General features: G+C 39.5%; 1 protein-coding gene across 1 annotated transcript in view; it reads right to left on the minus strand.

Annotated features, from left to right (window-relative positions):
- ADGRB3 (adhesion G protein-coupled receptor B3) overlaps positions 1-19,950 on the minus strand; it is a 796,551-nt gene that overhangs the window by 40,426 nt on the left and 736,175 nt on the right. Inside the window, exons 21-24 of the mRNA XM_075554045.1 lie at positions 18,234-18,300; positions 14,308-14,393; positions 8,917-9,015; positions 8,414-8,585 (exon numbers count right to left, since the gene is read on the minus strand). Coding sequence (XP_075410160.1) covers positions 8,414-8,585; positions 8,917-9,015; positions 14,308-14,393; positions 18,234-18,300 — 424 coding nt within the window. The remainder of the gene's footprint in view (positions 1-8,413; positions 8,586-8,916; positions 9,016-14,307; positions 14,394-18,233; positions 18,301-19,950) is intronic.

Genomic DNA, 19,950 nt, shown 5'->3' on the forward strand with positions numbered 1-19,950 from the left:
AAGGTAAAAATGGTCGTGTTTCTTTTAAGCACACTTTGTTAAAAAAAACAACCAAACACCCACTTCTTGATTTTGGGTAATGATTCGGGGACCCCATCTGGCGCAGCCCAGACCTCCTGCCAGCTCTTGAGCGAGACAAAAGAGGAGCCTGGCCCAGTTACCTCCTTGCCTCTACAGGACAGCCACAGGGTCCTTCCACTCCAATCCCAAATTATCCATTTAAGCACTTTCCTTTTTTCCCTTTTATTTAGAGAGAAGGCTTTACTGTAGCTTATTTTGTATCAAAATCTGGCTATTTCCCCCCTGACCACAAGCTGTCCGATTGTCTCAGAGCCAGGCACAGCCCGAGGGAGGAGAGGAGAGAGGATGCTGCGGGCCCCAAGAAAGTGGTTTCCTATAGCAACGGCAGCTGTTTCAAAGGATGCATAACTCTTGTGCGGTCTGAATTTCCATAGCAATGTGGAGACTAGTAAATAGTGTATGCTGTTATCTGCTTAATCCAAATGGATTCTAGTCAACAAAAGACGGAGGGAGGACAAATCACATCTGTATTTTTTTCTATGAGATTCCATCTTACTAGGTGTTACACATAGTAATGCCCTAGATCTGGGTTTGGTTGCTGAAAGTAATGCGTTTGGGAATTCAGATGGTTTAAATTTTTCTTTTCATTCTAATGCCCCTTCTTATTCTCTCTTCCGTAAAGAAGTATTTATGAAAGCATTTCAAAAGACAGGGTACTCCAAAAGAAGAAACGATAAAGAGTATACATTTTATGAAATTAAAATACTAAGATATCAACTCTCAAGGCTACAACAAATTGCTCTGTACATAATTGCTTTGCTTCTTCTTGAAAATGTGGAATATGGCTGAGTTGGCACTACTAGGGCAATCAATTCTCCTTTATCTCCTGATTTGAAATGATTTCAGTTTTAAAATTGAACCCACTAAAAGCAAAGGCACTTTAAAAAAATTATATACCATAAACATCAAATTCAAAATGTCAGTGACAGGATTTCATTTCTTTTGTCTTTATAAGCAGCAAGACTGTATTCCTCCCCCAAGTACACTTACTCTTTCACAGAAAATATGCAAAAGTAAATAAGTATAAAAGAAATTCTCTGAATTCATAGTGAGAAAAATCAGTAAGATTTGAGCCCCATCAATTATGCTGGGAATGTGAAAAACACATTCGAAAAAGAAATATGTTTGTATAAGTACTGAGTCTCTTTAAATCAACATATTTCTCACAGTGCCTCCACTTTTTTAAGCAAAAAGATTCAAATGAGTAGCATGAATTATGGTGAAGAAAAGACATTGAAGTGAATGAAAAAATAGGGATAATTCTGTGTTCCTCCCACCACCCATGGGATTTTCAAGTAGATTAATAGGCACGATGCATTATTACTTTATATTATCAAAGGAGCCATCTATTCCACTGTCTTCTGTGTGCGTGTTTTGGGTTGTTGTTGTTTTGTTATTTAATGACCTTGCATTTACTCACTGGAGACCTAGAGGCTGTGGAAATGTGCTTCTTTTCGCTTCCTCTGTGGTTAATGTTAAAGCACTGTGATTACAAGTTTTCTAGATTAGATACATTTTCAGTGTCAGGGCCTGTATATGTATAAAGTAAAAATAATTTCTGTGGGACTGCTGAGTCCTTATTATGATGTGGAAATTTGTTTTTTGGAAACTTTTAAATAATTTTCTTCTCTTTTTTTTTCCTAAAACAATTTCTTTGAGGCATTCTGAAACAGAATTGCCCTATAACTGAAATCTTCTCTGAGTCTTGGCAGCAATATTTATTAGGTATTTTTAAGGCTCAGGGTAGAAAAAGTTGTGTGATTTGTCGTTTCACTGTTGGAACTGAAAAGGGTTCTGTCACCGTGCTATTAATTTATCAGCTGTAAGATGATTCAATTTGAACTAATCTTTGAAAATACAATAATAACAGGGCTAATATTCACATTTTTAGTCCACATTGACAGAGAAAACACATATTTACTGACATCAACTTTAGCAGAAGCACTTATTAAATGCTTTGACTTAATTACCCTTATCTCATATCTTTGACAGTTAATAGTCCAATTAGCAAACATGGACAAGTTCTGGTAGAGATTATTTTGTTTGTGCCAAATATTTGCCTGCATGCAAGCAGTAAAACTTTGATAATCAGCCATCATAGTAATGTCTGTCCCTCTCAAACTTGCACATTCTAACCACAGCGTAGGGTAGGGGTTCACCTTCCTAAGGCTGGGACCCTTTAATACAGTTCCTCCAGTCGTGGGGACCCCGTAAGTGGGCATATCTGCATGTGGGCGGACCCGTCAGGATACGGATGGAGGAGCGGGCGGTTCCTAAGATCATCGGAAATATGGTCTTAAGCAACCCTTGTGAAAGGGTCGCGACCCACAGGTTGAGAACCGCTGGCAAGCTCTCTCTGCCATGCTGCCCATTTGCCATATCGTGATAGCAGCTTTCTGTGTTGTTTTTATGCTGGATTGAAAGCCAGTGGTATTTCAAATACTATGTTTGGTCATCCGTGTTGACCAGGTTTGCAGCAGAACTCCCAGACTCAGATAACCTAGAAAAGGGGCCCTGGAGATCTATTTCCCAAAAAATGGCCCAGGGAAACCTTCAGCTGACAGCAGGGCATTGTCTCGCAGATGCTGGAAAGCAAGCAGGACACCACCGGGGAAGAGCGGCTTCCTCAAAGCAGGGCCATGAACAGACAGGCTTGCAGGACTTTCATCGGCAGCTGTGGCACAACTCAGAATGCAGACAGGCCTCGCTTGAACATGTCTAATCGTAAGTGCATCGTAGAAAGTAAAATTTATAGCACTTGGGACATGAAATGGAACTATAAAAAGCACTCTTCTAGGCATTAGCCAGCTGAACTGAACTAGCGTTGGCTATTTTGAACCAGACAATTATATGGTCTACTGTGCAAGGAATGGCGATTGAAGAAGAACAGGGTCACATTCTTTATTAAAAAGAACATTCCAAGATTTACACCTGTGCCAATGATATGTGATATCCAGATATTTATAAGGAAGGTCAGTTATTATGATTAAATTCATCTATCAGCCACTTATGCCAAAGACAAGAAAACTGAAGGTTGTTTTGTTTTGTTTTTTTACCAACTTTTGCCCTCTGAAATTGCTCTGATGAGCAATCGAAGCTCATCGATAATTCCTGAGGTTGGAATAGCAAAGTTGGGGGCAAAGAAGGCCTGGGAGCCGGGAAATATGGCCTTGGTGGAAAATGCTTCTCACAATCCGTGATAGAGTTTAGCAAGACCCAGGGGCCATTCCCGGAAAATGGCAATTTCTAACAAAATAAAAGATAAATTTTGAGAAAGAGCTCCATTATTCCCAGATATAAATGTTTTCAAATAGATGTTCTCCAAGCCAAATTATGTGCCTCATCCCCCACCACCCCCACAATAGCTCTCCATTAAGGAGCAATCTTAAAGGAGCTACCGTACCAGATTAGTCATTTCTGTGTCTGGCTACTTCACTGTGCCTGAGGGTTCTCGGTAGATACGGAAAAATCAGGTTCTATTGCCAAACATTGTAAACTGTAGCAAACTCTGTTCTGACATCTCTTACTGATACTTATCAGAGATTACTACCTCTGGGGAGGGTTGGGGGGGTTAGAGGTCAACTAGCACTAGATCAAGATTGGCCTCACCTCATTGCTTGTTTATTATGTTATTCGCGTATGATATCACCCATCTACTTTGCTGCATGTTAGTTGTATGATGTGCTTGCCTTATGAAATATACATCCCATTATATATACCCATTGGAAAATACATTCTCTCAGTCCTGGCATGGGATGAGGAACACCTGTGCCCTGCTGTCTGTCTGTCTTTTAATATTTTCCACAATCACTAAGTTGCTCCTGAAGACCCGGCTGAGTGGTAGGGATCCCCCCACTCCAATAGTGAACCTCACAAGTTATACTATATGTGAGTCTACTCAATTTTATTGGTAAAAGAGAAGACAAAGAATTAAATATTATCAGTCAGATACAGCCAGAAGATGACTGTGAAATTAATTGCTCAGTTGAAAATATTGATCATTAAGAACTAGAACCAAATACGTTGTGGGATGACCTCAGGCTGGCACATGCAAAAGAAGCAGAAGTCATCACAGAGACAGGAAAGAAAGAAAGAACCTATATGGGTGTCAGAAAAGATCCTGAGACTTGATCTTGAACTAGGTAACGTGAATACAAACAAAAAAATGATGACGTAAAAGATTTTAAAGAATGGCTGGATAAGAAGACAGAGTAAAGTACTAATATAAAATTTTCAAAAGCCTGGAGTTCAAGACCTAAACGGGAAGAACACACTCAGCATTTCTCAAGCTGAAAGAATGTAACAACATAAGGACACTGCTGTTGCAATATCGAGGAGTCTATGGGTAGAATATTGAACAATGGCGAGAGGAAGTATCAAAGGAGAGTGTTGAAAGAAGTCACTGGAGTCATTGATCTAAGCAAGGCTCTATGAACTGATCAAATATCAATCACTATAATAATTGAACAAATAAATGCAGGACTAGAGATGCTCACTCGTCTATACCAAAAAATTAGGAAGACAGCTACCTCGCTGATAAAGTGGGAGCGATCTGTGTTTGTGAAGAGATTTTCAAGAGATCCATTCCAAAGAAAGGTGATCGATCCAACAGAATGCAGAAACCATTGATCGATATAATTAATATTGCATGCAAGTAAACTTTTGCTAAAGATAATTATAGAAGAGTTGCAGCAATACATCTACTAGAATCTGACAGAAATTTGAGTTGGAATCAGAAGAGGACATAGGATATTGTTCCTGATGTCAGATGGATCTTATGTGAAAATTGAAAATATCAGAAAGAAGTCTCTGTGATTTACTGACTACACAAAGGCATTCAGTTGTTTGGCTCTTGACAAATTATGGATGACACTGTGAAGAACTGTAATTCCAGAACACAGAGTTATGCTGATGGGGACCCTGTATATTGACTAAAAGACAGGCCATTATTTTAGGCATTAGTGAGCTAAAATGAAATGGTGTTTGATTAGATCAACGAGACACCATATGGTTTTAACATAAGGAAAAATATGCATCAAAGTTGTATTCTTTCATATTTACCTCACCTGTATGCTGATCACAGAATCTGAGAAGCTGGACCAGGTGAAGACATACATGGTTATCAAGATTGGGTGAAGACCGTTTTGATATGCAGATGACACAACTAAACATGCTTACAATGGAGATGATTTGAAATTGAAGATTAGAGACTAGAGCCTCTCATATCAATCACATCTTAACATAAGAAAACAAAAAGCCCACCCAACTGGATAAATATGGAACATCAAATTAAAGGCAGAAACTATTGAAGTTGTCATCAAGGACTTCATTTTATTTGGATCCACAATCAATGACCATGGAAGCAAAAATCAAGAAATCACATGATGGCATGTGAACACTGTCTCATGAAAACTACTTTAAAAAAAGAGAAAGAACCAAACTTGACCTATGGTGTCCATGGGTGAAGGAGGAACAACTATTGCTGAGAGGGCACTGGATTTATGATAATGGGGGTGGGATAATTTGGAAGAGGATATTAATACAAAACTACATGAATAGCAATGAGTACAAAGAAAAAGAAAATGTTCTAAAATTGACTGTTGTGATATTGTACAGCTCTTCTTGATATGATCGCACTATTGAATTACACGATATGTGGATGAAGTGTCAATAAATCTGTTTAAAAAGTGCAAAAGACCTCTTTAAATAGTTAAAATTCAAATATTCCACTCGATGAGTAAGGTGTCTCTGAATCCGGCCATGGTCTGGGTACTTCTCAACTGCCTCACAGGTAGTGGAAACTGCACAATAAATAAGGAAGAGCAAGGCAACAGTGATGCCTTTGAATGAGGCTGTTGATGAAGAATACAGAAGATACCAAGGACTTCCAGGAGAAAGAACAAATCTGTGCTGGGTGTCACCCACTTTGTGAAACACTGTCCCGCTTTGTGAAACACTGTCCCCGATGGTGCGCAGCTTCCTGTAAAGCTACGAGCAGAGTGGTTGGAGGTTCGAGTCCACCTAGAGGGGTCTTGGAAGAAATGCCTAGTGGTCAAGTTCAAAATGATCAGTCATTGAGAACACGGAGCACAGTTCCACTCTGATACACATGTGTCCCCAAGAGCCAAAGCGGAGAGCTGCTGGCTATAATGCAATGTTATCAAATAGATTTGTCTCATAGCAATGGAAAAGGGCAGCGTAGGGCTCTCCTTATGGTTTCTAAAGCTGTAGCTTTACGGAAGCATCATGCCACACCCTTCTTCCGAAGAGCAGTTGGTGGATTTGAACTGCTGCTCTTTCCTTTAGCCACACAGTACTTCACCACCAAGCCTTCGGTGCTTTTTAACTAGTTATAAAGAAGGCTAAAAATAATCTGGTACCTGGAAGATTTTTGATACTGAAATCCTATGTAGACATTTGTGATGGGGGATAGTTCAGGCTTGGTATTTGTTAGTTGAATCAGATTTTTTCTTTTAAAGTGATGAAGCACACTCCCTTTTGAAATCTGAAATGCCTTGTCATCTGTTTCATCTTATAATGGTCTTAAATCGATGTGCGGCCTGACTGCTGGCATCTGTACCCTATGGAAGCAGCCCAGGCGGCTTGTTCTTCCCAGCTGGTCAATCAGGGAAATGTTTTTGGTTTCCTCGACACATCACTGTAAACATTTTGTGAGTATTCTTGTCGGCACATGGATCTTTTTGCAATGTGCACATCGTAATAAAGTTCTCACTGCGGCTAGATAATGCGAAATGACAGGATGGAGCGTATTCTCAAAATCACTAGCAGGGCACTGTGTCAGGCCCCACTCATCCCCAGAGCAAATGCTAAAATGACTCATAAGCCTTGTAAACACCTTGTCAGCGCTGGCAAGCACTCAGACTCATTTTCACACTGGTCGGGAAACAGTGTTTGACGCGGAACCACCTCAAGCCTGGGCTCCTGCAGTGCTTGTGATGGAATCGGTGCAGGGTAGTGTCTCCCTTATGAAGGGAGACTTCTTCCTTCCATCCCTGCTGCCAGCAACCCTCAGCCACGACCTGGAGAAACGCTGTGCCTCTACTGGCACGTCTATGGTTCTAAGGCAACAGGACTGTCGACCACGCTGAGCTGTGCACATGTTTATTCTTTTCACAGCATGCACATCCATAGCAAAACCACGACTCTTCAGGAACCTTTGGGACAATTTAGTCTAGAGACAGAAGCACTGCTCATTAATCTGCAACATTTCATATCTAAAATGACACTAGGTAAGCACGAGGAAGCTTAGAAGCACAAGTTAGGGAAGGCATCAGAGAAGCAGTGTACAATGTGTGCAAACCGTAACTTGTAAGAATGGGCCTCTGACCGTCTTATCCCTAAAATGTGCCTGGGTCACACACATGGTTAAGCACGCCACTGGCAGCTGAAACACAGGCCATGCAAAGCCCGCCGGATGCGCCTCAGAAGGCAAGCCCTGCTAACCTGCTGCTGAGAGATCACAGCCTTGACACCCCACAGCACAGTGCTCCTCTGGGCACACGGGGTCTCCATTAGTCAAAACTGCCTCTCAGAAGTTGCCAACCCTCTCACCTAGCAGGGATCTCTTTCTCGAACCGATCTACTTACACCAACAGTTCCTTCCAAAGAACGTTTCAAAACCGAACCCAATGCCGCGGGGTCGATTCTGACGCCGAGCAACCCTCCAGGAAAGGGCAGAACTGCCCACCCACTGTTCCCAAGGTGGTCGTCTTTACACCCACTGCCACAGCTTTCTCCTGCCGCAGAGCTGGTGGTTTCGAACCGCCAACCTTTCAGTGAGCAACCAAGTGCTGCTTAGCCAGCGGGCCAGAGCCTTCCTGTTCGTGGAATCGCCTTTCTTTAATCTGTTCTCCCTTGTTCCTGGCACCTGGGGCGGTGCTTCCCCTTGTAGAATCCCCATCCGCTTTTATTCTGTACCTTTCAAAGTCCGCACTAGCCTTTGGAACCATTCCTCAGAGCTTCCTTTGAGCTTTGAGTCCTAAATGATTGTCTTTCTAAGAAGGTAATTTCAAGCTGAAGATCAAGTCGTTAAATGAAAAAAAAAATCTCACAACCATTGCGTCAATTCCAACTCCTAGTAACCCGATGGGAGAGACTAGACTTTCCCCTGTGCGTTTCCAAAGCGGCAAATCTGTACAGAAGGAAAAGCCTCCGCTTCCTCCCTGGGAGCTGCTAGCGGGTGGGAACTGCTGCCCGTGCTGATTAGCTGCCGCACACTTGACCGGCTCTGGCACCAGGGCTCCTTCTTCAAGAAAGAGGATCTTTGTTAGCAAACAGCCTTCATTCTCCTCACAGGAAGTTGATGCCTTACCTCCCTCCGAAGAATGCAGTGGACCATGACGATAACAAAGCCTTGTAATGAATCAAACACAGCAAACAGTATCTGAAACAATATGGAGCGTTTATCTGTCATAGCTAGAACGGCAGACATCCATGTCAGGGCCAGGAGGGGCAGCACCACGCAGGAGCTCCAAAGAGAAGCCCTGTTGAGAAACAGAGAAAGGAACACTCGGTAGCTGCCCAGCAGGCCCCAAACAATAAGCACATCCCCAGCCAAACAAAGCACTTTGTAATGCGTGGACCAAGACCATTAACTTGGAAACCACAAAGCCGATAACATTTGAGAGTTTTATTTACTTCTTTATAGACCATCCCACCATACTTATAAAGGCAGTTGCCAATTGTAAACATTTAAGTATGCTCTTAGCTCCAGTTATTAGCAAACACATCATTATTACTATTTTCATCATAGCATTTTTCTCACATGCACTGTAAAAGATTTGTAACAAGAAGATGTAAATGATTGGGACTAACATGGCGTTACTGGCGGTGGTGGCTGACAAAGCTGTTGTTGAAACTACTCCACACTTGGCACATTTGAGCGTCAAACCGCTATGAGGCTCACTCATCTGACTGCAAACAAACAGAACACCCACAAAAAGAACAAAATATTGAATTGTCACCAAAAAAAAGTTGCTGCTGCAAGTTAGCTTTTCAATACCATTTCATGCAGAAAATACGTATATTTATCAATGATGAAGGTTCTCGGTTGCTTAAAGATGCATTTTCACATACTATTTTCATTCAACATTTCCCTTGTGATCAGATGGGCCTTGGTGGCATGCAAAACATATTCCCGTCATTTACACTCGGGCGGCCCTTGGGTCCATAGCCCCAAGTGGCCCAGTACACTGAGTGAAACAGAAGCGTGCGCTTGTGTTGACATACAGTGAAACCCTTTATCCAGACCTGTGATGAGCAAACATGGGAAGACACCTATGTTCAAGGACTTTCAATGGCATTTACAGAAGGCACCCAGTTATAAGGTAAATCCTTCTGAAACATCAGCACATCTCTTAGGAGTCCATCAGAAGAAGATACATACTTTAAGTCTAATCATTTGTGGGACATGCAGCTTCAACCTCAATACATTTATAGCTTGAGTTTTTCTCAACATTTCTTATAGCACCAAAGAACTGTCAATATTTTGGGGGATGATCTGAATAGAGGGGCTGATGAAATTTGATGGAATATTAGTTGATAATAGTGACATTTTTCCACTTTAATCAACACGTTTAACACAATCATTAGGTGAAATACTCTTTCTATACATTTTGTAATCAACTCCCATTTTAGAGTCTTTAGGTGGTCTACCACTAGCTAGAGGTTTTTGTAGGTAAGCTCAATTTCAAATAGTTCAGATTCAATATACCATATCATAATGCCCTATAAAGAAAAACTATATACATCTGGTTTTTAAAAATAAATAACCCACTGAAAATAGCTGCTTGAGGGAAACAATATTCTAGAGGGGAAAAATAAAGCCAAACCACCCCCCACAAAAAAATCATTGAATCAAAATTCAAAACACCTTGAAATAATCTCCTACGGTAAGCTTCTTATATTCATGCGTACATGGGGTTTGTGTCTGAAAGATATGTTTGCCTGTCGGCTTTCTATAATATGAGAGTGGAGCGGTTTAACTCTGTGTCTCATAAAGGAGGTAGAAGAAAGTAAAATATAAGATACTCATTTATAAGGTCTGGTTGCTTTAAAATACAGAAATGTACTCATTTGTGAAGAGTGCTTGGATGACATAATCAATCTGAATAGTATTAGCCAAATAAATTTGAGAATTGAATGTAGGGTAGAAGAGATGCCACTTTGTGACTGAAAACCAGGGTATATGTATCAGCGATTTGTGGCCACAGTTTTCAAAATAATATGTAGTCAATAATCTCTTAGAACACGAATGCCTCATGGGCTGGCAATGAGTTTGAAATGATCCCCAATGCCAGTATTACCCACAGTGCACATCAGTTTCACCGCTCCCCCTTCCCCAAAGGCGCTTGTTCAATAGGAATCAGCTGTATTTTTAAAAGTTCAATCCATTTAAGTTTCTTCAGTGTTACTAAGTCTTACGATAATTTTGTAAAAGGCAGTGGTACAGGGTCATTATAAGTGGGAATTGGCTCAACGGTAATGGGCTTTGTTCCAGTTTCTGTCACTTATTGTTGTTTTTCTCCAGACATGAGAGGATATATTGAGTTTAGGCCTCAGACATGGATGTGCTATTATTCCCCATTTAGAAATAATTTGGCTTTTGGCTCTGAAACAATATGGGAATGTCAAAGATGAGATAAAATTATTTTAATTGTGTGATACATGAGCCAAAACTTTGACCCTGAAAACAGATTTCATCCAAGTATAGATTTTTCTGAAAATGAAATTTAAATCTGTATCCAAATTTCTCAGGTCTCTCTATTTGAGATATATTTGAGATAAACAGCAACTTAGAAATAAATGTGAACAACAATGCTTGATACAGACTGGGCACTATGAGCCTTTTAATACCGTATGTGAATGAAGCCCAGCAAAGATATGCTATCCAGTGAAAGTTCTTTTATTTTTTTCCCTTCTGCTCATTTGTACAATTACTAATGAAATTAATGTAATATGAAGAGCACTTATTGTAGATTGTATGCTAAATGGAATTGATGCAACAAGAAATAAAATCTTGTCTTTTTGCTACAAAGGCAGTTCTGCATTTATAAATAAAAAGTGCTGACAGTTTTTTTAAAAAGAAAAGGAATTAAATTGCCCACAAATTCAAGTAGACTCAATATATATTCGTGCTTCTGCTAGTAGCAGCCTGATATCATTCCTCACGGTCTGCTCCCAGTAGTACTACAACTCCTCTACAGGCTGTGATTCCCTCCCTACTTTTCTTTCTTTCATTCTTTGGGACAATTAAAATTTCAAGTGAAGTCAACAATGTCAACCTATATGTTTTCATGTGTAGTTAGAATCTGTAAAGGCTTTCCAACATTATGTATCTGGTAGGTTTAGTCTTAATGGGAAAGCTTCCTTGGAAAGAAATAACTCCACCCTTAGAAAAAAATCTCCCAAACTGTGTCAATGACACTAGGAAATTCGTCTTATTCAGTGCCCCCAGATAAAATGAAGCAGCTTATAGTAGTGGCTAAAGAAAACTCCACTGATGTGATTTTCTGTTGAAGATTTCCAAGAAAGACATAGGCCATTTTATCTTGTTTTAACTGAGTGCTATTTTAATAAATGTATTGACATTGAATAATAAACTGCCTCTTGGGAAATATATTTCTTGTGTTTGAAAATTTTAATATACTTTGAGTATTATAAAACTTGTTAAACTAGTATATTAATTACTCATTCAGTTACTCATTCCTTTATAAATATTTATTGAGCATAAACGAGATGCCTAGAAGTTTCTAATAGCCAATTATAATAGGGAAAATAGAGAAAACGAGAGGGGGAACTTCTTGGCACCTTATTCAAAATTATAAACAAACTTCAAAAGAAATGGTTAGTATATATCTATATTCAAGAAATCTTAAATAGTCAATCTCTACAAGGAAGGAGACCAATTGTGAAGTCAATCCATTACATTGTCTCTTTAGTTAATTCTATTATCTGTTTTCATTGAAGTCTTTCTTTATTACTGCACTCACCCCTTTTCTATCAACCAAAATTAGTTCCAATGCCCATATCTTCTAAAATGCAATCTCTGCAAAGAACACACGGGAGTGCAGGGCAAATTTCAATCTCTATATACTGAGTTATCTTTCGTAAGAGACGTGTTTGTTAAAAAACCAAACTAGAACTATTGATTTACGAAGAGCTGCTTTGTGCTTTGGTAGTTTCCAAGATTCTACTTTCATAAGTAACAATATTTCTGCCTCTTCAGTCATGACCTTGGAACCAGAAAAATGCTGTTTGACTCAGTTTTGCCAATAAAATGCATGTTGCTTCTAAGAATACTTTTATAGTTAGTGGTTTTACATTAGTAGTTGCTTTTATTAGCACCTAGAATGAAACAAATCATTTCTAACTTCATAAGATGGTCATACTTCTCTTTCTCCTGAACTTTTCTCATACCACGTATGAGGGTCTGCGTGAGTGAAACTGGACAAGGAAGGTAAAATACTTTGATAAGAAAAACACACTGACTAGAAGTCTAATAAATCTTCTGCACTGTACTCATTCTCATGATCTCATCTCCTTTGCTGAGTTCAGGGTCATGATGGTGGAATCCTAGACTTTGATTGCTAGAGAAGGCAGGAATCTTTGAAAACAAAACAAAACACCTGCCTGGTTTGGAGTCCTCATTTCCCTTATCGGAAGAGTAGCCATCATATGTCACATGTTGAGTGAGTTTTACCATTTGGGTGCTAATCTAATGACTGCCTTATAGACTACAAATCTCATGTATTTCTGGAGGTAGCGGTTGTTATTCCATTTTAAGGGGAGAAAAATGAGTGACAGAAATATTATATATATACACACACACACACACAAGTTTCTGTCACCAGAGGCAAAGCTGTGACTCTCTATCCAGTACTCAATACGGTCAGCTTACTCGGCATGAGTATCTGGAAAGAATAACTGAAGAAGCGATTACTGTGATTTAGACTATAAGTGGTAGATTAACAGCAGTAATAGTATAAAATCTTTGGGTCTACATCACATAGAAGGCTCATTCTCTGTACTACAATTAAGTCTGCTCATTAAGGATACTAGGGAGACATTTATGTCTGGGGAGAAAAAAGCAACCCAAAAAACCCCTCTATTCTAGATGGGAAATGATTCTCTCTCCTCATTGAAATCTTCAATCCAGCACTATAGTTCTGATGTCTGATATAAATAATATCAAACTTTCATAATAAAACCCAGGAAAGTCAATGCTTTACTAGGGAAAAATAGCTTTCATACCTTATCATAAAAATCATTTCATAAGAATTATAAAAACCCCAAGAACATTTAAAATTCTTACTGGCAGATGATCACAGTCTATGACTACTAAGTAATATAACACAAATTATGAAATACAAGCACACTTGTTGGGTGGGTTTTGAATTAAGGTAAAATTTAATGAAAAGGAGATCTATTTATGTAGGAGATAAAAAATGGGAGGCACTGATATTTCACTCAGGTTACTACAAATTTAAATGATCAGGTGATGATATGAAACCTTACAACACTGCTATAAATCTGCATATGAAAGGTCTTCATTAAGATATTAGACTGAGTGACATTACAGTAACAGTAAAATTAAGAGAGGTACTTTCCATATTGCAAGTGGTTAAAATAGGCAAGTGAAAACCATATGTAATACTAGCAAATTATAGCCAAAATGTCATAAAGTTTCCTTTCTGTCAGTGTCATTTCATTTATGACAAGAATAGTGTTTGATAGGTGATCATTTCAAGTATAGATCTTTGCTGATCTACTCAATTAAGCCAAACCCAACCAACTCAAACCAAACCAGACAAATAAAAATTATACAACAAATAATTTTTCTGCTCAATCTAGGTTTGCTCGTCCCCAGTGAATCTGTCAGATACACCCTCCTTTCCTTTGAAATCAAAATTAGGAAGCCTATGGAAACGTAAATAAAGCTGAGTTATTGGAAGCCTTGCCCAAACATTTAATCTTATCAACCCATTTAAATATCAACCCAAATGTCCTGGATGGTTTGTTTTATTGTTTAAAAAATCTTTGATCACATTATGTCAAAATCGTGCATTGGAAACTTTTGAATGACTAAATCTACCAGACATCTAGAACAAAACTCAAGGTACAGTCAAATGCCACCAATGATGATCTGGAATTAGAGTATGGGATTCACTGGTAAAGAGTCTTCAAAATCCACCAAGTGCAGCTTACCCGGCTCTGTGTTTGAGTTTTTTATCTAGGATCCCATCTCTGGAAACAAGTTTATTAAATACCAAAATGCCAATCACCATGTTGACCTGTCAAACAGAAACAAAGGTTGACCTTTGAATGATATTGATGAGAATCAGGTCCCCGTTTTTCCTGAAAATCATGTTAGATTCGTTTATAATCACCAAGAATTAATATACTTACAATAGTAGGCATATGGAGTACTTCTCAAATATTCTATAAGCGCATAAAGGAATGGAGAGCAATTTCACAGTGGTGTGTTTCTTGAAAGTTTTAAGAACACTTAATTCCCCGCGTTTGCCCGTTTGCAGTTAACACAAGGGAATTAACCTTTAATTGCCTAATTTGCAAATGGTACCATACTATGCCAACCTGGCATTCTTCTCTTTCTCTAGTCACCCCTGAATAAAATAATTTGGGTGAACGAGTTTTGTCCTCTGCCTGAGAGTCAAAATATTCTGAGCCTTAAAGAGGGATATCAGGGTAAATTCTAGAAGCCAAAGATGCAGCTACCTACCCTTTTCTCTAGTAGAGAGAATATCAAATGCCTAATTTTCTCCTTTCATGTGGTTTTCCCTTGTGGGGCTGTGCATTTTAATGCACCATGCGTTTCAGGGCAAAGGGGAAACCTATTCAGTTTGCCAGACTCCTTTAAGAAGGGGGACAGGAATGCTTGCTTTTTTTTTTTACACATACAAATAAACAACAACAGCGAAACAATGTGCTGTATTGAATACTCTCATTTATTTTCTACGCCGCTTTTACTTCCACTTAAAAAGTCTTTTGCATAATGCAGCTGAAATTAAATCACACAGATTTTTGTCTTAAGAGGAATTGTTAAAAAGCTGTAGAGCTCGCTATGGTCTATTTGGGGCAGCGTGACTTGAGGGCCTCTGGCTCCCTGACACTCCAGCACTTCGTGACAGAGAAATCCAGTCCAATACTAAAACCCAAAAAAACATGCGAACATTTTGGTCTTCTTTTGTCAAGCTTGTCATTTCCCTTTGGACATCCCTGAGCACCAGGATCTTGGTGTGTTCCTGATGCAATCAGGAAAGCCTTTCCATTAAGAGTATTGTTTCACAGAAATCTGCCTGACATTGAATAGATAACTCGTGAAGAGGAAGGATAAAATTCTGTCCCCAGTGTACTCTGGACAGATGAAAATACATAGGTAAAGTCTGTTTAATAGCTGACACAGGGAGATCCACAGCAACTCTGATGGGGTAGGGTTTAGGAAGCATTACTGTTCACAGTTTGATTCCAATATTATTTAGCTAAGAGAAAGACTTTTGGGGTTATTTTTTAAATAAATATTTATCATTATTTGAACTAAGAGAAAAAGTGCATCCTATGGATTTTATTCATCTACAACTTAAGCCTGAAGTAATTGATCCCTACTCCAAAGACTATACGTTGGTGTTTCCATTATATACATATTCTGGTTTTTTGATTTCAGAGTTAGATGTATATTAGCCTACTAGCTTAGGGAAATAACTCAGTTGATTAAATGAAAATTCAATGCGGCAGACAAATGTGTGCCTAATAGTTTCGATTTCCCTGCGCTCTTTTCTAAAAGTCCTGCCTAGATTTTATTTTTTTCCTGTGAGCCCTGGGTAGTTTCTCCTCCATAATGCAATTTAAAGGAGAGAAAGCAAACTTTGATGAAAGGAAAATGAGCCACATTTCAGAATTATTTTGAAAGATGCCACTGGCTTCCAATTTATTGAATGCATCATTTGAGGAACCAAAGGATAATTTTCCAATTAGAAATCTAATTGCATAGCCTTATTGATCTTTGTATTTAACTCATATCATTTATTTCCTCCCTTATTCAATGATTTATTGGACAGGAAAGATTAACAATCAATTAATTCAGTGAAAGTCAAAGCCAAGTAGGTAAGACAATTTGCATGTTACTATAATTAAAATATTAAAGAATTACCTTTGTGATTGAGAAATGAAAAAAATTATTAAAGGCGCATGCTCAGCTTTTTGTAGTGGTTCTTAAGAGAGGATGTTTTTGACCACCCATGCATGTTGGGTAATGCTTGCAGACGTGTTTTATCATTACAACGGGAGGGAATTTCTAGCAGCAGGAAGTCGCTATGGTGGTACTAGCAGCTAGTAGTTAGATAAATATGCTGCACAAGATCTCTGTAAAGTGCTGGAAAGGAAGGGTGTTCATTTGAGGACTAAAGTACATCTGACTCAAGCCATGGGATTTTCAATGACCTCATGTGCATATGAAAGTTGGACAATGGTTCAGAAAACTGAAGAAAAACAGATGTACTTGAAGTATTATCAAGACTATTGAAAGTGTCATGGGCTACCCACAGAGCTGTTTTGGAAGGAGTACAAACAGAATGCGCCTTAGGGACGAGGATGGCAAGACTTCATCTCGTGTACCCTGGACATGCTACTAGGAGAGACAGGTCCCTGGGGGAGGAGGACCTCCTGCTGGTAAAGCGGAGAGGCGGCGAATAAGAGGAAGGCCCTCTACTAGATGGATTGTCCCGGTGATGGCAACACTGGACTCAAGCACAACAATTCTGAGATGGCGCAGGGCCGGGTGGAGTTCCATTCTGTTGTACGTAGGGGTGCTCTGAGTTGGAACGGACTCAACGGCACTGAACAACAATAGGAGCAGCCAGGGATGCTGCTAACCATCTTACCGTGCACAAAGCAGCCCCCAAATGTCAGTAGGTCTGAAGTGGATGAAATAGGACATATGCATACATGTATGATTATTTTCTCTTTCACAGGCATTTGGTAGCACTAGCTTGGAAGATATACCTTCCTCTTCACAACTGCATAGAATATACACATGACTAAATAAAAAAGCATCGCTACAAAATCACAGAAATCTTTATCAAACAAAAGTTGCAAAATGCGAAGATACATTTCTAGAATGATCCACCATCTAGGTGTATTCACTCCGGGAGGCAGTGGTTGCACTTCTTTAATTCTTTCCCAAAGAAGTCTTCACTCTTCAGTTTATACCAGGTCAAAAGAGTACTTCTGATGTACTCGAGACTCAACCCATGCTCCTTTTCAATGTACTTTGAATGTGGGGAACAAAAAGGAGCCCGCAGGATTAAGGTAAACAGGGTAAGTTTTCCCAGTGGAATTCTCAAAGAAGGAGCAGTAGCAGTAGACCTAAGCCTGGGGAATCCGTGCGTCACGGCGGGGGAGAGACCCGTGGTGCAGCTTCTCGGGCCTTTTTCCTCTCAAATATACGTTTCTTAAATCATCTTTGTAATAAGCCCCAATGACTCTCCTGTGTCCTTGGAGAAAACCTGCCAAGATCACACCTAAGGAATCCCAGGAGAACACGTCCCCATCACCTTCTGAGCTGACTCTGCCTTGAATTTAACTGATCTAGCGGAGCCCATTGGAAGCCACTGTTTTGATTGGCCTTTCTGTTTGTTTTGAAGGTACCATATGCGCCATAGACAGGTGTGTTATTGTGCGAATTTATAGGCAGCCATCCACTGATCTCAAAGGTATGTTTACAGACACGCTGTGTAGAGTAAACCCACAGACCTATGACTGCAGCCAAAGTCGAACTACTTCTTCCTTACCCTCATATGACAGCACAACTGTGAAATGATGGGAAATATTGTATCCTACACATTACAGGGGCAGACTTCTGTGGAGGGTTTCAAACTCTGAAATTACGGTAAGAAAAATCCCATACGCTCAAGTTTAACATGCTTCAGAATTCCAAATAAGAGGGCATTCAAAAAATAGAGGCCTGAGTAGCCCCTTCTCTTCAAATCAAAGAAACAATTCACTGAGTTTTAAGGCATATACAGCAAATGCAACACTAACACAGCCTTGCTCTCACGGAAATACAATGGTTTTCATTTGCTAAGAGGACAAAGCGAATGGGTTTTGATGTTTACCAGCACAACGGCAGCTGCAGGTCCAACGAAAGCGTACAGCAGTCCTCCTTCGAGAGAGAGCCAGCAACTGAAATAACACGAGACAGAAACTACCACGAATTAAAGATGAATCGTAAACCACCACACGGTGATGCATCTCACTTCTACTATGCATTTAGTCTCGGAATTTGGGCACCGTAAGGGTTGGTTAATTTCTAAAAAGTACTCAGAAGAAGTGGAAAAGGCTAGAATTGGACATAGTTGAGTGAACAATGCTATCTTTCTCATGGAAAAGAAACTTTTGTTACAAGGCCCTACTTTCCGGTAGTTAAAACGTTTTAGACAAATTACTCTTGCAGTGAGATTTCTATATTTACTTTTAGCACAAAGGTGACTATTACTTAAGTTTAGTAAAATGCTGCCTTCTGTCCATTTTGGGGTTTCTCACATGTACTTTTAAGCAAGAACAGAATGTTTTTCGAATCTTAACGCATGCCAGTTACCTACCCTTCAATGAGACCATTGACATATCAGGAGAAATTGGTTTAAAGGTCACCATTGCAGAGAATGGGCTCATTTCCATTTTGCATGCTTGTTTTCTTCTAGCTTTATTTTTTCCCCCTCAAATGACCTAGAAAACTCACTAAAGATAAACTTCCAGATTAAAAGAAGCCCATCAGTGCTTATTTCATTTAGCAAAGCTGCCTGGAGATGGAGAGATGTAGGTGGTCCATTTAGGCAAAAGCATTCTTTTGTTCACAACCTAGGGAAGTGCAGAGGGCATGGGTTTGGGCACTGGAGATCCTGCAAGGTGGTACGTCTGTGTGTGTATCATTCAGGAGGGAAGGGTGAGACCCCATTTAATCACTTCCGGGGCACAAGTAACCCAGCCACCATTGCATGAACCCATGTTTGACATTAGATCTTTTCAATATGACCTATCACTTCACAGAATCTATGCGGTGCCCTCAAAAGTACTACTACACAATGACTGTCCGATTTGTGGTTACATCAATGATGCATTTGTCAGCACACATAGAATCGTATGCTAAATATGTAAATTATACCTTAATTTAAAACATTATTCTAGCACACATACTCTGTGGTGTATATATACACACAAATGTTTCTGTGTGTTTGAAGTCTGCACGTCATTATTGTTTTGCTCTTGCCATAGTCATGCACAGGGCAAATCCTACTACTATTCCACTTTGGAATAGACAACTGAGTATCAATTTTCTGTAAAATACCTGGAGAGAAAACCCTTTGTCGGGAAGAACACTTGAGTTTGTCGTCTCAGGAACTGCCACTACATTTCCACTGTATTTGTTTAAATTAATCTTCAACCTGACATGTATTACTCATTGTATTGTATGAGGCTTTGATTATAAACTCCTTCAAAGTAGCAACCATATCATCTATGATCTGACTTCGTTTATCCTCCCTTTTCAGTGCTTTCCAAATACTAGGTTTATACCAAAATAGGCTTGATAGTAAAAACTGTAATAACTTAAAGGCAATAGTGCTGTGATTACACTAATCTGCAATGTATGCTATCGGAATTTCTAACATATAATCGCATGAGGAAACAAGTGTGGTGAGAAAATGAATTCTTCCCATCCTTTAGAAGTTTCTTTTGGATGGGGAGGTGAGATGATGTCTCTTTGCCCATTCTTCGTGTGGAACAACCCAGGAGAAAGGCTAATTAGCAGTGACTCTTACCTCAATCCTGATGACA

Source organism: Tenrec ecaudatus, chromosome 7 (genome assembly GCF_050624435.1).
Source record: "Tenrec ecaudatus isolate mTenEca1 chromosome 7, mTenEca1.hap1, whole genome shotgun sequence".
Taxonomy (NCBI): Eukaryota; Metazoa; Chordata; class Mammalia; order Afrosoricida; family Tenrecidae; genus Tenrec; species Tenrec ecaudatus.